At 35.0% G+C, this 17,297-nt stretch overlaps 1 protein-coding gene across 2 annotated transcripts in view; it reads right to left on the bottom strand.

Annotated features, from left to right (window-relative positions):
* The window catches only part of LOC126746868 (double-stranded RNA-specific editase Adar), a 65,337-nt gene that overhangs the window by 4,901 nt on the left and 43,139 nt on the right, over positions 1 to 17,297 (bottom strand). For both annotated transcript variants that reach the window (XM_050455260.1, XM_050455261.1), the window contains 2 exons: positions 15,627 to 15,859; positions 3,444 to 3,687 (listed from right to left, as the gene is read on the bottom strand). In XM_050455260.1, the coding sequence (XP_050311217.1) occupies positions 3,444 to 3,687; positions 15,627 to 15,859 (477 nt within the window). The remainder of the gene's footprint in view (positions 1 to 3,443; positions 3,688 to 15,626; positions 15,860 to 17,297) is intronic.

Genomic DNA, 17,297 nt, shown 5'->3' with positions numbered 1-17,297 from the left:
CAAAAGTTATGTCGCCCGTACTCTGAGATTTCCGCCGTCTACAGTTCGAGATGCCTGGAATAGGTATTTACAGACGGGAATTTTTACTAGACGACAAGGCTCTGGCAGAAGGAGAATGACCACTGCAGCTGATGATCACTTTGTCACCATTAGTTCTTTAAGAGATCGAAGATCTACTGCTGTGTGTCTAAAAAATGACTTGCGAATACTTCATGGAGTAAGTGTAAGTGAAAGAACGATACGTGGAAGATTAGCAGAAGCTGAACTTTATTCACGAAGGCCAGCAAGATGTCCACAATTACTTCCTCGGCATCGACAACACCGACTGAGGTTTGCAAGATCGCATTTCGAGTGGACTTTGAGTGGACTTTGAGTGGACATTGAGAACAGTGGGCAAACGTACTATTCACAGATGAATCCAGGGTTTGTTTAAGGACGCCGGATGGTCGTGAGCGGGTATACAGACGTAGAAATGAAAGATATGCTGACTGCACCATTTCAGAACAAATCTCATATCGTGGCGGTTCAGCCATGATTTGGGCGGGTATTCCTACCGAAGCACGCACCAATCTTGTATTTATTGAAAATGGAGCTCTAACCGCCCACCGTTACATTGAGGAAATCCTTCAAGAAGTTGTTGTCCCATTTGCTCCATTCATTGGGAACCAATTTACATTAATGCATGATAATGCTAGACCTCACGTTGCACATGTAGTGAGCGAATATCTGGATGAAGTTGGACTCCCAAGATTGGAATGGCCCGCATGTAGCCCGGATCTCAACCCAATAGAACATCTTTGGGATCAACTTAAAAGGGCCGCTCGTCGTCGTCCTGTACAACCACAAACCTTGCAAGACTTACGACTAGCGCTGATCGAAGAATATGAGGCTATTTCACAAGAAAAAATAAGGAACCTTATTCATTCCATGCCGCGAAGACTGCAAGCTGTTATTGCTGCGAGAGGAGGAAATACACGCTATTAAAATTGTTTTTTTTTTAAATTAACTTTATGATATACCTAGTGTTTGTTTCTCCTAATAAAAATACGCTTCAAATCAGCGTTTTAATAAAAAATTTGCAGCTCGCAGTAGAAATGAGATAATGGAATCAATCAAAAATCGAAATGTTTAGAATACATCAAAGATTACAAGGAACAGTATGTAAAACAGAATTATCCACCTTAATTTTCCTACAGGGTCTTTTGAAATTACGAGAAAAAACAACAGTTTGTTTTACTCCTGTATAATATAGCCTATTCGAAAAATGCTACTTTACAAAATGATTTTAAAAAATCACAACAAATGTATCTAAAAACTGATGGTAAAATCGTGAGAATCTGATAAAAAATAAAAGATTTATAAAACATCAAACTTGGCCAATATTTCAGGGTGGCGGAATTTTGTGCCGGCGAGTGTATATAGTTTAACTATGTTTTATTAAACCGTTTCGGAAATATCGGGCTCCAAACTTTAAAAAAATATTATATTGAAGATCTTGGTAAGCGCTGCATTGTTATTGTTTGGCGTTTTTTTTAATATAAATGAATTGAGTAGAAACAATAAAAACAGAAGATTTAATATTACTAAGCATATAGATATTTAGCATCTTTTTGTTGACAAGGATACATTATTTTAACAATTGTTAAACTTTAATTTAGAGGTAATTATAACTATAACTGCTCTATATGACCACCACCATTATCAATACAGTTTATATAATCCTGCTCAATTTTGTGTATTGTATTCCTTATAAATTGTCTATGATTTTGATTCATATCATCTATCGCGGTAATAATTTTTCTGCGGATCTCCTCGACATTTTCAGTTCTCTGTTCGTAAACTTTATTTTGCAGGTAACCCCACAGAAATGAATCAAGAGGTGTCAGGTCTGGACTGTTTGGTGGCTAACGAATTGGCCCAGTTCGTCCAATCCACAGGTTATATCTTTCATTTAAAAATCTCAAATCAGGTAATACATTATGCGGTGGGGCACCATCTTGATGCCAAACTATTTGCTCGTATTGCCTTATGGGTAGATCTCCCGTCAAGTTGCCGTTATAAACAATAGGTCCTATGACCTGGTCATTTAAAATTCCACACCTTACGTGTAGAGATTGCCGCCCTTGAAACTTAATTTCCCTTCTTATTCGGGGGTTTGTTCTTGACCAAAAGCGAACATTTTTTCGATTGTAAATGCCCGCGGTTGTAAAGATGCACTTGTCGGTCCACAAATTTTTTTTTAAAAAGTTATTATCTTCTTCTTTTAGCACTAGCATCTCTTGACAAAATTCCACCCGTTTATTTCTTTGCTCTACATTTAAAGTTTGAACAGGTAATACTCGATAAGCAAAATATTTATACTTTCTTAAAGTTGAATAAATTTTTTTGGCCGATCGATCAAAGTAAATTCTGGCATCTTCTGGAATGATTTGGGTGTTTGTCCTAAAAAGAAATTCAACATTTTTGATGGGAAATTTGAGGGAGACAAAGGCCCGAACATGATAGCGTAGATCTAAATGTATTCAAAAATTAGTAAAAACTTACCTACCTTCGAAATATAGCAAAATATGTAATTCTTCTGACGTTTTCTTCGTAGAGTTTTCCTGATGCAAAATGCTGGTTCTATATTTTTAAGCGTATTTTTTGCCGGAATAGCACGTAAAGGAAAGGTTCGACGATATTCCTCTCTGGCGGCATTTGCGTTATTATTATTTTTATGAAATATACGGACGATGTCACGTTTTTCCTCATCACTGTACGGCATTTTTTAACATTTATGGGTCAACAAACAAGAAATGACAATGTCATCTCAATGATTTGTTTTTTAATAAATGTCAAACAATAACAATGCAGCGCTTACCAAGATCTTCAATATATTATTTTTTTAAAGTTTGGAGCCCGATATTTCCGAAACGGTTTAATAAAACATAGTTAAACTATATATATTTGAAATCAGAAAATTCGGCTCTTTTTAACTATGAAGTCATATACAGTGTGTTCTATAGGAAAAAACTGATCATCTGTCAAAATTTTTTTTTTTAAACTTTTCTCATTACCCCTGTAGGGGGGGGGGGGGTCAATATATGGGGAAAGACCCTGTACAAGATAACACCTCTTGTTACAAAACTACTGGAGAATTTTCAGTCTCCAATTGTCCCTGGCGAGTTTATCTGTATAGACTATAGTTCGTATGATCATACGAACTATATATTTACTACATATATTTACGGGAAAGTCTTGTAATAGTTTTAAAAATAAGGTTATAAGAGGAACAGAGGGATAAGTTAGATAATATATGTAGCTACTTTATTTTCTTGCTTTTGTTTGATTTATGTATGTTGATTTATAAGCTTATTGCATATTTGTGTTTTTTTTTAAACATTTACATGTAATTATCTGTTAAGGTGTTTGTAATAATATTTTGCTTATCATATTTAACTCACCAGTTCCCTGGAACTGTTTTCCCTCGACCGAAAGCCCGAAAGTAAAAACGACATTGGGGGGATTCCCGCTTTTGCCGATCTCCTCCCAAACGGCGTTCGGGAACATCTGGTGCATCAACTGTAACGGGTTCATTTTCTCTGGATTCTCCGGCATCTTCTTTGACGGTTTCAGAGCGGCTTTCTCGGCGCTTTTGTTTAACGCAGCCGTGGTGGCGGCGGCGGCCTGACCTTGTACGTCCTGGGGCTGAAAACCGATTAATATCCATATAATAATACGTGACTTAAACTTGACTACAAAAAAAAAAGTAGAAAAGTTTGTTGGTGATCAGTGATTCTAGGCCATCATTAAGACGAGAATCTTTCTGGTGGAAACCGCGAAAGAATCAAATCGTTCATCATGAAAGTGTGTTTTATATACAGGGTATGTCCGCTATGGCGCATTACGGAGTTGCCAGCTTATTTCATATCAACCGATATACAAGGGCAAAATGTGAAGAAATGACTAAAAGTTTATTTTATTATAAAAATTATAAAAGTGATAAGGCAATGATAACCGCAAACATTTTTTAAAGTTAAGAGTTTTACCATGCCTATGCCTAGTTTCTTGGACTGGTGATTTGTTTAGTGAACATTAGCTTTAACCAACGTCAAAACTCATTCCTTTAAGTTGCAGTGTCCTAAGGATGGTCTTATAAAGGAAAGGAAACCTAAATTTCCATATTCCAGGCATTTTGAATACATTTTTAAAAGTATCTTTCTCTCTTTTTCCTGATATTTGAAGCCATCCACATTTTTGTAGATCTATTAACATTCATGATGGTGGAGTGGCAATTTTGATTAACTCTCTAAAGGGCCAATTTTTATTTTATGAAAAAAAATCGTAGGCGGGTAAATTCATAACATAAAAATGAATTCGAGGCTTAAAAAAAAAGTTTATCATAAACCTTTAAAGCTTTGGGGATGAAAAAACCTCCCCCAGTCTTAAGGCAGACCTGCCAACTAAAGGGACAAAAATAGTCAGGGCGAAATTAAACTTGGAAATGTATATTTTGTGCCTCAATATAAAAAAATAAGATTAGTGTAATGCTTTATATATTATTGTGTATGAAACTCTTGAAAACACTTTTTAGTTGAGGAAAGGCACAAATTTAAACTGCATTTAGTGCAAAAGAACCGAGTTTCAGCTTTACATCCTTTATTTTTACACATCCTTTTACCGGATCTATCCAAAAGGTCGGGCACGTGGTTCAAACCATCAAATCGGATATCTGGCTCGGGGATATATGTCTTAGATTTTTTTGCAGGTTGCATTTCTTCCTGCTTCGAAGCAGATGAAGGCCTGCCAGAAGGTGCATGGCATTCAATTTGCACGTACTTTTTTGCAGACCGATCATATCTTGTTGCCTTTGATGGTTGTTTATCTTGGAGAGCACTTTTAAAGGGTAGTACCCCGACGTATGTAGAAGCCAAACGCACATTTTTGTTGTCCTTCCACAATACAGTTGTCAAATCTACACCATGCGCATTTCCCACATACTCAACAGAAAATCCCTTATCTGCTGTAGCAAGCTGTTTATCTTTTTCACTAGGCAATTTACAATTAGGAATACGACCAGAACGAATTGTCCCCAATGAATAAATGCCTCGGCTTCTAAGATAAATAAGTAGTGGCAGTGTCGTATAAAAATTGTCAAAATATAAAATATGATTGACAAAGTCAGGTATTGTTTGGGCCGGACGACAACATTTGCTGCTGCTCCCAGATTAGGCGTATTGGGCAAAATAACATGGCTCCCTGCGCCAGTAAAGATTTCGAAGGCGTAAGAATAACCATTGCTGTCACATAGAACAAATAGTTTGAACCTCCATTTACGGGGCTTTGCCGGCATGTATTGTCGCAATGAACTACGTTTCATTTTAGTCGCGCACATTTGCTCATCTACGCATAAACGAGGTAATTTTGGAACTGTTCATTTAAATGTTTCACTATCGGTTGGACTTTATATAATGGATCAAATCCAGGTTGATCCCGTTTTTTTTCTTTTGATTTATCGTTGAAGTGAAGATTCTTACGAATCATAAAGAATCGTTTGGATGTCATTGCCGTACGAACTGGTTCAAATGAATAACGACCCCAGTATTCTGTCGCATTTGGATAACGATACATCGACATAAATATCAAGATGCCTATGTACTTCCGGATCTCAGCAGCATTGGTAACAAATGTTGTCTTGATGTCGTACTGTCGAGCATATAAATTTGTTTGTTCTGCAATATTTTCAAGAAACTCTTGTGTAAAAAAATAGGCGAAGCATTGATATGGAGTTTTTAAATCCTGAAAGTGTAGTGGAAGCTCTGTGCTTCCACGGAATACCACTTCATTTTTATGCAGCTGCAAATGCTGTTTACGCCAAATTATTTCTTTGCATTCTTTTGACTGTGCTAAAAGTGCACTTGGGTTTCCCGTAAGCCCACCTGTGTTAGGCTCGGAAACATCAGCCCCATCTTCAAATTCTGGCAGAGGAGAACGTGGTCGTTTTTGCTGTCGTTGAAATGAAGTAGATGGTTCACCTGAAGTCAACGGGGATAAAACTCTTGCAACAATAGAAATTTTTTGTGATTCAGTTGAATAATTCCCAGATGTCGATGGCTGTGAGGTATCAGGTGTTTCAATATCTAATGTCAACAATTGGTCAGGCGTAGAAGATTCAGAAGTTAAATCGTTGCATTGATTTATTTCATCTTCAAGACAAAAATCTGGGTCAGCAAGACTATCATCATCGTCAAAATCGTCTTCCGGCCCATCTTCAATATCGGTGTCAGGTCCTATATCTACATTGTCCAAAAGTTCAAACATTTCGTCCGAAGTCACTTGAGATAAGTCATATAATTCAGGCTCTCGGGGATCCTTCCCGGGCGCATTTTCATATTTAACGTAGCATATTGCAGTCCGAACTTGCACGACGCGGCCTAATAAATCACGCGCGAAATCGCATTGCGTACTGCAATATCAAACGTGATTTAAGAATTTCTAGTAAAATAATCGTTGCAGCACGTTCATTCAGTATTTGTTGACAAAAATGGATTTTGTGGAAAAAATTGGTACTGAATATTTAAAAATCGATGATAAGCAACTAAGACTGAAATTTAGGACAGAAAATGAAGTTGAGGTAAGTTTGTTCGATTTCTTTCTCATAGTTTGCATAAACATGGATATTTACCTACATAACCTCAAAAAAGGTTTAATTTCATGACTATGTCGTAGGCTCATTGTAATATCAGTCGTATTATATCATAATACATGGCGTAATCTGAACACTTACTGTAATAAGCCAATTCTAATCAAACCTAGTCTAAGCCTTATAGTTTATAGTATCTTGTAAGAGGGGGGTTGGAGTGGTTTGGATTGATCTGTAGCCTTAATTCACCCTTACATGCCCTTAACAACCCAATCCAAAGCATAAAATAATTTTTAAAAAGATTAAAACAATTTTATGCCTAATAAAACATTAATATGCCTGAAATTACAATATGCCTAGGCGTATTATAATACCAATGATATTACAAAATAAGCCTACGACCGCTATATGTATATTTTATACCTACTTACATATATCTGACTGTCACTAAGAGTGACTCCTTTTTTAAGTTTTACGCTTTCGTTGCCAGCCATACACGTAAGGATATACTTACGTGTGTTGTAAGATTGGATTGCGCAAGTGTCTAGACTTGTACAAGACTCCAGAAACTTTCAATTTTCGATTCCGAGACTTCAAATTTACGTTTGTGCAAATTTACTTGAACGTGTGTAGCGCGTGGCGTTCAACCTATTCGAAGTTAGTATAGTAATTTTTTCCCATCATAATTTTTAAGCGTCATACATCTTATGGCATACATTTTAAGCATAATAAATTAAATACTTTAAAAAGATTTCAATTTACTTTGTAAACTAAATAATTGAATTACTTCTATTAGGTATTGTAAATGTTTTAAATTATCGTATATTTTATTATTCTTAGGTTGTGGAAAATTTGTTTTAATTTATTTCAGAAATGGGTTACCGAACTTATGGAGGTATCCAAGGTCACATGGTCAATAACCAGAACCATAAGAACACCACATGAAAAAGCCAAAAAGCATACTTTTAAACGATTATACCACTGTCACTTTAATACTAACTATCGCTCTTCGGCTGATCCTCAAAAGAAGAAATATGTTTCCAGAAATACATCCTGTCCTGCCAAATTGACAATTATTTTGGCTTACATACCCAAAAATAAAACAAGATCCAAATCCCCAGATGTTTTGGCAAAAGATTGGCCCTGTATAATACAGTTTCCTGGAGAACATAATCACGCTATTCTTAGCGCTGCTGCACTCATCCGACGTCGTATAGGTGAAAGCACTAAACAAGAAATATTGCAATATTTTGAAAGGGGCCACTCAGTGTCTTCTGCATACCACAGTTTTTGTTTCAAAAAAATGGAGGAATGGGAAGATGAATACAATACGTTATCGGCCGATCGTTATTATTTTCCAAATAAAACAGACTTTCAAAATTTATGGGTAAAGCATTTTAAAGAGAATTACAGTGAGAGAACAGGTTCTGATATGTTTTAAAAATTAGAAGAAAATCTAACAAACAATAAAGTGTCATACAAAATATGTCACATCGACGATCATTATGCGATATCTTTATGCACTTCTATAATGAAACGGGCTGCAACTTTATTAATTCAAGCATCGGAAATTCTTTTTGTAGATGCAACAAGCAATTGTGATGTTCAAAATCACAAGATATATTTTTTCGCAACACAATCTGCTATTGGTGGCATTCCATTGGGGTGTATATTTTCAACAAGTCTTACAGACGATGACATGACTGAGAGAAAGGTTCTTCAAAAGTACTGGCCCGAATCCAAAATGCTTCTCTGTACTTTTCACGTCTTAAAAGCCGTTTGGAAGTGGCTTAACATTGCGCGTAACAATATACCAAAAGATGAAAGACCATATCATTATAAGCTATTAAAAAATGTCCTATATGCTCAAACTAAGGAAGAACTTGACTTACTGTAGAAGTAATGTTTCGTTTATTTAAGGACATCCCTCTAGAACGAACAAAAGCATATAATCTATCCCAGCTAACTGATTTTGTTACATCTGACTTCGAAAGTTACTACAAACAAAGAATTTTGGATGTATGTTTTAATAAAGTTAGAAAAAATACTATTAACCGACTGTGTCCAAATGCGAAAGATGTTTCGTTTAGCCAAATTAAGCATATTAAAGACATGGAGTTTTGTGTTCTTGATAGTAAAATGGAAGATAAATATTTTGTGGATTTAAGTATTGGTGTTTGTAGTTGCCCTATAGGAACCTCCGGAAAAGTTTGCAAACATCAATCATGTATTATTTTAAATAATGGGGAACTAAACAACATTTTTAACACTTTAACAAACAAAAATAAAACTTTATTTTTCAAAATCGCCACTGGATTGGAACCTCCAGAAGAACTTTTAATGCTATTAAAGGCAGTTATTGAAACAGTGAATCAAGGAAAGTCTATAATTCACCCTACAAAGGATTTATGTAACAGTCACTTCGAAAAAAACTAACGATGAAGTTTTGGATTGTACCACCATTCGCGGAGCTTCCGATATTTCTAACGACATCTCAGCAACAGAAACCTTATGGGAAGATTTTATGAGAAATCTTAATGAGAAAGTGGTTACAGGATTAAGAGATGATCCGCTTAGGTTTTCACCAGCAATTCAGACTTGTATAACGTCCTTCCAAAAAAACATAAATTCTAGTTCCAGTTTGATAAGTAGCCTTTATACCTTATTCAAATCAAATGATTCTGAACGTCGCACCACTAAACGAAGCTTTACAAACACAATTAGGAAAGGTAAAAAAATAGGAGTTCAGCCAACATCAATTGCAAGGCGAAAAACTATCATAACTGGACGAAGAAAAGTACAAGCAGGTCGACATTCAACAAGCTTAGTTAAGAAAAAACAAAAAGCTGTGCATTCATTATCAGAATGCGTGGAAAAAAACATAAGTTTGGGGGACAACAAATGTGAAAAATAATTTTTTGTGAATAAAAGGATTTTTTGAAAGTATGCACCTATGTTTAATAAATTATTTTACTATTTAAAATGTTTTTTTTATTTAGAACTCGCTTAAAAGTTTACTACTAATTTTACATTTTATGAAAAACATTATTTCAAGGTTAAAAAGATTCTAAGTCTAAAAAAAATAATAATCGATTTCTATTTACAGTCTAGATCACATTTTAAATATTGATCCTTAATAGTTTTATTAAATAGTAATAATAAACACGGTGTCGATTAAATAACAACATATTAGATAATTTTTTTACCTATTATTTAATTTAAAAAACCTGACTGTAATAATCGTATCTACACAAATTATGCAGGATTTTGATCTTTTTATTTACAAAATATTCTGCGTGCGATATCGCAAATGTATTGCGACCACGGACGTTATTTATAAAATTTTATTCGGCTTAACTCGAATTGCGATACGCAATGTTAAATATGAAAATGCTTCCCGGGCTGTCCTTTCTTGTTTGATGTCATATCTAACCACAAATAACAAAAATAGTAAGAAAATAAATATTTCGTATGAATGAGATAATTTTCACACAAACCGGTCGATCCGCCTTTAGACAGGTTGAGGTTATGAGTGATTTATAGCAAAAACACATGAACTACCTTTTTTTTCAACGCATAGCTAAGAAATATAACATACATAAACTCACCTGTAAATTTTTTGGCTTGAACAGATCGCTACATGTATTTATTTTATAGCACAGAAAATATCATTTATAGCGAAATAATTATTCTGTAAATTTACTAAGGCGGCACATACGTGACTGACTCTACTGAAAAAACGGGAACTAATAGCCGTTCTACGACACGAAACAAATTCCACCCCAAAGGCGGGATTGCCGCTATGTGGCCAAAAAATTTAAAATCCATCTCTAAATGAGATTTTGATAAAGCCTGCCTTAAGGCGGGTCTGCTGGCTAGAGGGTTAATAATAAACCCACAGATAAATTTACCCGTCGGAATTATATCACAGATATTTAATCATTTTCAATAATTATAAAAATAAATAATTGGACGTAGTTATGCATAACGCGACCAAGCGCCAGAATAACAATTGTGGGAAAACATAACTAAGTTTGGAATGCCCTTAAAAATCCATATATTCTATATACAGATCAAATTTTTGCAAGCTACATATATCCAAGACACTATTTCAAATTATACTATGTAAGCTTTTAGCAAAAAATAATAAATTTTAGAACTTATGATAAAAAATGTCACCTAGTCTGGCTATGGTTTTTTACTTATTATTAGGTTTTTTATTTTACAAAATTGAACCACACGCCAAACTTGTCGCATAGCGCGTTTATGCAATGCCATGGATCTTCTTTTTAGACTATATATTTCAACTGAGTCCTATTTTTCATTAAAGTAGTTTATGAACAGCTGAAAATTTTGTTAGAAACACCAACTTAAAATGAAAAGTGACTATTTAAAACCCTTACAGATCTTTTAGAAAATCCTGTAAAAGCACTTTTTATTTTAAAGTAAAAGAAACAACAAAATTACAGTAAAACTAAGCCACTTTTTTTACTAACATAATAAGCTAAGCAAATTACAACTGCATAGCTATGTCATAGCTTGACAAACCTCAAATAAAACTAGAGTTTCTATGTAACAACGAACGATTACCTTCTAAAAATTCTATTACTGCCCCATTTCATAGTGGCACTAGATAGTTTGGTATCTACTTACCTCTAAATTTATTTCATATGCGCGATTTAGCATTTTTTTAAAATTTGAATTAAATCACCCAAAAAACGTTAGTTGATATTTCCCAGTAAGTTCGGTAAATGCATCTGCGAGAAAAATGATCAAAATTTGACAAATATCACGTGATATATTACCTATTTTTCGGTGCCACATCACGTGACCAAACTTAACTGCTATTTGCATTACTAAGCCAAGCGCCCAGTATCATGGCGTTTAATTGACCTATGGAATTTCGTGGCATTTAGTCGTTTTATGCAAAATTCAACTAGTGTTATCAACCGTTTGGCGCTTAGTTTAATTTAAAATATATCCTTAACTATAGATTTCTAACCCTCGAAATTTGGCGCTTGGTCCCGTTATGCATAACTGTGTCAATTAATGAAAATTTTCAAAGAAATTGGTGCAACATATTTTTTAGTGATGAGACGAAGATCAACTTATTAGGATCAGGTGGAAGATTATTCGTTAGAAGGAGGAAAAATTAAGAATTAATCCTAGGAACACAATAGGCACAGTTAAACACGGAGGTGGAAATATCAAACTGTGGGGCTATTTTTCCTACAATGGAGTATGTCCTATATTTTGGATTAAAGAGACCATGAAAAAAGAAATGTATTTTGATATCTTGGATAGAATCATGCTACTACTATATGCCAAAGAAAACATGCCTATAAGGTGGGTGTAGCAACAAGATACCGACCCTAAACATACGGCACGGATTGTTAAACAATGGTTTACCCAAAATAGGGTTTCGGTTCTGAAATGGCCATCACAATCGCCGGACCTTAACGCTATTGAAAAGCTTTGGAAGGAGCTGAAAAACCGAATAGCTTGTAAAAACAACAAATAAGCAAAATTTATGGAAGGAAGTTCAGGAAGCTTGGTATTCCATCCCAGTTGAAACATGCTAAAAGTTGATCGATTCGATGCCACGAAGATGCGCAGCCGTCCTCAAGAATAAAAGTGATTCTACCAAGTACTGACTCGCTTATCTAATGATTTCGTTTGTTTTGCGGTACGTTGTAATTATAATTTTTTATGGCCATACATTTATTTTTTTATTACTGACGGCATATGTTGTACAGGGTGTCCCATTAAGAATGTTCCTCGGCTGTATCTCAGGCCCCAATAATCGTAAAGCGTTGAAAAAAAAAATTGTATAAAAGTGGCCCAAAAAAAATAGCTGGAAAATATTTTAAAGTTCATTGGTCAACCGCTAGAGGGCGTTCTAGCTACTTAAAAACTTTAAAGTCTATTTTTTCCAAAAAACCTTTAATAACTTGCATCCCAAAATATTATTGAGATAATCTACAAAGTATTCCTGACAAAAATGTTTTGACAACCATTTCTGTCAATTGTCAAATAAAGTGGTGGGGAGAGTTTCTATCTTAAATGAGAAAAATGGTAAGAAGTAGGCTTTGGATGCACCGATTTTTTTAAAACAACTTTTATTTAAAAGCTCTTTTATTGCTTTATTTTTCTACCAAAAAGATATTATTGGAAAATTTTCCTAAAACCCGCTAGGGGGCGTCTACGTCTACCTTACGCTATTCGACTGATTATTTTAAGAAACTCAAATGAAACCATGTGTGCTTTTTTACGGTATTAAGAGCGGAGAACAAAGCTTAATACTTTAGTAAAAACCGCATTTTGATATCACGTCTCTAACTAAAGTTACAAGAAAAAATGTGTTCATTAGAAAGTGAAAACATCAAATATGATCGTTAAGTTCTATTTACCAGCCGGGTTAAAAAAACTGGTGACTAAATGAATCTTTGTGTAGAGAAACAATCTTGGTATACCAGCTTTTTAGAAATTCCGGAAGGTGGCGTTTATTTATACACTTCTTTATACAGGAGTTTAAGCGAAAGGCTGTTTTTTGCAAGGCTGTATGCTCAACGTTTTCCTCAAAACCGGCGTCTGAGTAGAGGCATATTTTTTTGTTTGGCCCGTCGTTTTCGGACAACAGGTAGAGTACTCCATCCAACCTACCGTAGACAAGGTCGCAGGAGAACAGAAAAAAACATAATAAATTGTTTGGCCTATGTAGAATTTGATCCGCACTTAAGCATCAGAACTATTTCAGGCGATTTAGGCATACCTCGTTCTGTAGTTCACAGAATTTTGCAGGAACACAGGTATAATACAATTTTTCAAAAATAAGTGCCTAAATACTTACTTAATTTATTTTTTTTTGCATATAGATTTCATCCATTCCATATAGTACTCCACCAGGCATTAAATCTAGAAGACTATGGCAGAAGACTAGATTATTATCATTGGATGGAGAATATGTTGCTCGAAAATCCAAATTTTCTTAACGAAATTTTATGGACAGATGAAGCACCGTTCAATAGTAACGGAGGAGTTAACAGACATAATATGCACTATTGGTCTGAAACTAACCCTCGTTGGATTCGCGAGATTCAGCATCAGGGAAGGTGGAGTGTTAAAGTCTGGTGCGGTGTAATAGGATCTCAGGTTATAGGTCCATTTTTATTTGATGAGAGTCTAACTGGAGAACGATATCTTGGATTTTTAAGAAATGAGTTCCCAGCATTATTAGAAGAGGTGCCTCTGGTTATAAGAGCCAACATGTTGTTACAACATGACGGATGCCCGGTTCATTTCGCGATACAGGTGCGAACGTTCCTTAATCAGTGGTACCCTGATCGGTGGATTGGCAGAGGTAGCTTTTTCCCTTAGCCGGCAAGGTAATTGTATCGTTATAAAAACATTATTAGATTACATTGCACATACTTGCAGATCGCCAGATTTAACCTGCCTTGACTTTTATTTATGGGGTAGAATAAAAGCCATTGTATTTTCTTCGATTCCTACCAATAGAGAAAATATGAAACAGCGAATAAGGGGCGCTGTTCGGAGTTTACCAGCCGCAGAAATAGAGGCAGCCATGGAATCAACCCGACGAAGAGTTCAAAATTGTACAGAACAAGACGGACAACAATTTGAACACCTCGGCAGGCATTAGATTAGTGTAGGAATTAAAATAATATTATTTTTTATTCCATTTAAAATAAGCAAGATTTTTATCTTTTTTCAGTTTAATCGGTGCCAAGTGCCAAAACTATCAAAATATTTTTATCGTGTAACAATGACGCGTCGACGTTGATAAATATTTAAAACGTTCCTATGCATAGTTTTCCTAGTTTTCCCATAAACATTGATTTATTACCAATGAAACTTCCGGTATAAAGAAGTGTATAAATAAACGCCACCTTCCGGAATTTCTAAAAAGCTGGTATACCAAGACTGTTTCTCTACACAAAGATTCATTTAGACACCAGTTTTTTTAACCCGGCTGGTAAATAGAACTTAACGACCATATTTGATGTTTTCACTTTCTAATGAACACATTTTTTCTTGTAACTTTAGTTAGAGACGTGATATCGAAATGCGGTTTTTACTAAAGTATTAAGCTTTGTTCTCCGCTCTTAATACCGTAAAAAAGCACACATGGTTTCATTTGAGTTTCTTAAAATAATCAGTTGAATAGCATAAGGTAGACGTAGACGCCCCCTAGCGGGTTTTAGGAAAATTTTCCAATAATATCTTTTTGGTAGAAAAATAAAGCAATAAAAGGGCTTTTAAATAAAAGTTGTTTTAAAAAAATCGGTGCAGCCAAAGCCTACTTCTTACCATTTTTCTCATTTAAGATAGAAACTCTCCCCACCACTTTATTTGACAATTGACAGAAATGGTTGTCTAAACATTTTTGTCAGGAATACTTTGTAGATTATCTCAATAATATTTTGGGCTGCAAGTTATTAAAGGTTTTTTGGAAAAAATAGACTTTAAAGTTTTTAAGTAGCTAGAACGCCCTCTAGCGGTTGACCAATGAACTTCAAAATATTTTCCAGCTATTTTTTTTGGGCCACTTTTATACTAATTTTTTTTTTCAACGCTTTACGATTATTGGGGCCTGAGATACAGCCGAGGAACATTCTTAATGGGACACCCTGTACAAATATGAAATCGTTATTATTTTTTTTCTCTATGTAGCACAATATATTATTATAAATATTCAAATAAAACCACGCACTCTTATTTTTTAGGCCACCACTGTAAGATGCTTTTGGGCCGTTTGAGCACAATTAAGGGTTTTTTGGAAGAATCAGTTTTTTCATAAACCCATCAAAAAAGGTTTTCCTCTTTGGTAGTCGTTTTATGAACCCACTGTATATTCTTGTTACTTTTGTATTAACACCAAAAAATTTCTTTCTCAATCTTTTAGAAAAATCAATCCCACAATTTACCTTGGGAGGCACCCCGTACAGTAAAGAAAAAAAAAGACTCTTAAAAAACAACTTACGGAGACTCTGTTAACCAAGTTGGGATCTTCGCCCCACATGGAGAACAGTTTGTACATCGCGAACGAGGCGATGTGAGACCACGGCATCACTTGGGTACTGTCCTCCTCGCCGGTGTCCATCTTCTCGTCGCCGTCCGGATCGTCTTTTTTAAGTGAGGGCACCTGTTTGTTCTTAATGATGTGTTTCAAAGCGGTCTCGGCGGCCGCGTTCTTCGCTGCCGATTTTGTGCGACCTAAACCATAAAAAAATGTAATTTAGAAACAAATTTTTCGTACAGGAAACTAACAGAGAAGATTTAGAGAAATTTACAATGAAAGTTTTTTTGGGCGTCATTTGATTCCAACTCTTATAATTGGTACACATTACAGTAGGATCAAAAAGTTGCAGGGATTTAATAAAATAAGTAATTAGGATTGGTGTATCAGAGAGCCTATAACTAAATATACAGGGTGACCTATCGAAAACGTACCGCAAGGCATTACAGGTTGGGAAAAAACATTTCGGCAAAATCGCAAAATACGTCAAGTATGTTTGTCAGGGGGACAACTTTTGACATAAAAACCATTTCAAAAAACTCAACCCCCTAAGTGGGAGTGACATCCCCTAATTTTTTTCAAATAGGACGGGGGTCAATTGCTACCTGTTTAAAAAGGTCTTACCATTCCCTATACAAGGCTGACTGACTCGTTCAAGAAATATGGGCCCTTGAATGTTAAACAATAATGTGTGACGAAACATGCAAAAAGCGATTTAATGCTTACAATGTTAATCAATCAAGTAAATGCTCGAAGTGCTGTCCGCCAACGTTCATACAGTGATACAAATTATCTTCAAACCGTTGCCGAACGTTTAGAAGCATTTGCGGTGTCACTTCGCGACATACAGTTGTGGTCACATAAATAGCACACTTAGCCTTTTCATATATTACTTACAAAAACCAAATTCCTGACTGATAAGAAAATATTTAAGCAGTTGATCTCCTCCTAATATGCAAGACTTTATGTTTATTTTAAAAATATATGCACATACAGAATTTCATTCCAATATTAACGTTTTAAGGCTGGACACATAAATAGCACACCTTTCATTCTTATTAAATATATCGAGTGTTAATTAGTAAGTATTATTTTAACTTTTAAATTTTTGAATATTGTCAAGAGTAGTTTTGTTTTTAGTGGGTAGAAAGAAACATTGTGGACCAGAGAGGAGAGCTCTTATTATAGAAAAGAAAAATCAAGGCTTTTCTATTTCTGCTATAGCAAAAGATTTAAATTGCTCTAGGAAAATGGTTTATAATGCTCTGGCTCTCTATGAGACCACTCAAAGCACAATGAACAAGAAAAGATTAACAAGGCCTCGAAAAACCACGTATAACATGGATAAAATTATTATTAGAATAGGCAAGGGTAATCCATTTTTAAGTTCCGCCCAAATAAAACGTGAAATAGCAGACCAATATGGCGTCAATATTTTTGCAAGAACAATAAGAAGAAAATTATGTGAAAAAGATCTCAAAGGTTGTGTAGCTAGGAAAAAACCACTTGTTTCAAAAAGAAATATTAAAAAAAGATTGGCATTTGCTAAACAACATATAAATAAGGACATTAATTTTTGGAAAACCATATTATGGAGCGATGAAACCAAGATTAATAGATTTGGAAATGATGGAA

This window comes from Anthonomus grandis, chromosome 18 (assembly GCF_022605725.1).
Source record: "Anthonomus grandis grandis chromosome 18, icAntGran1.3, whole genome shotgun sequence".
NCBI lineage: Eukaryota > Metazoa > Arthropoda > Insecta > Coleoptera > Curculionidae > Anthonomus > Anthonomus grandis.
This window is presented reverse-complemented; position numbering and strand designations above follow the sequence as displayed.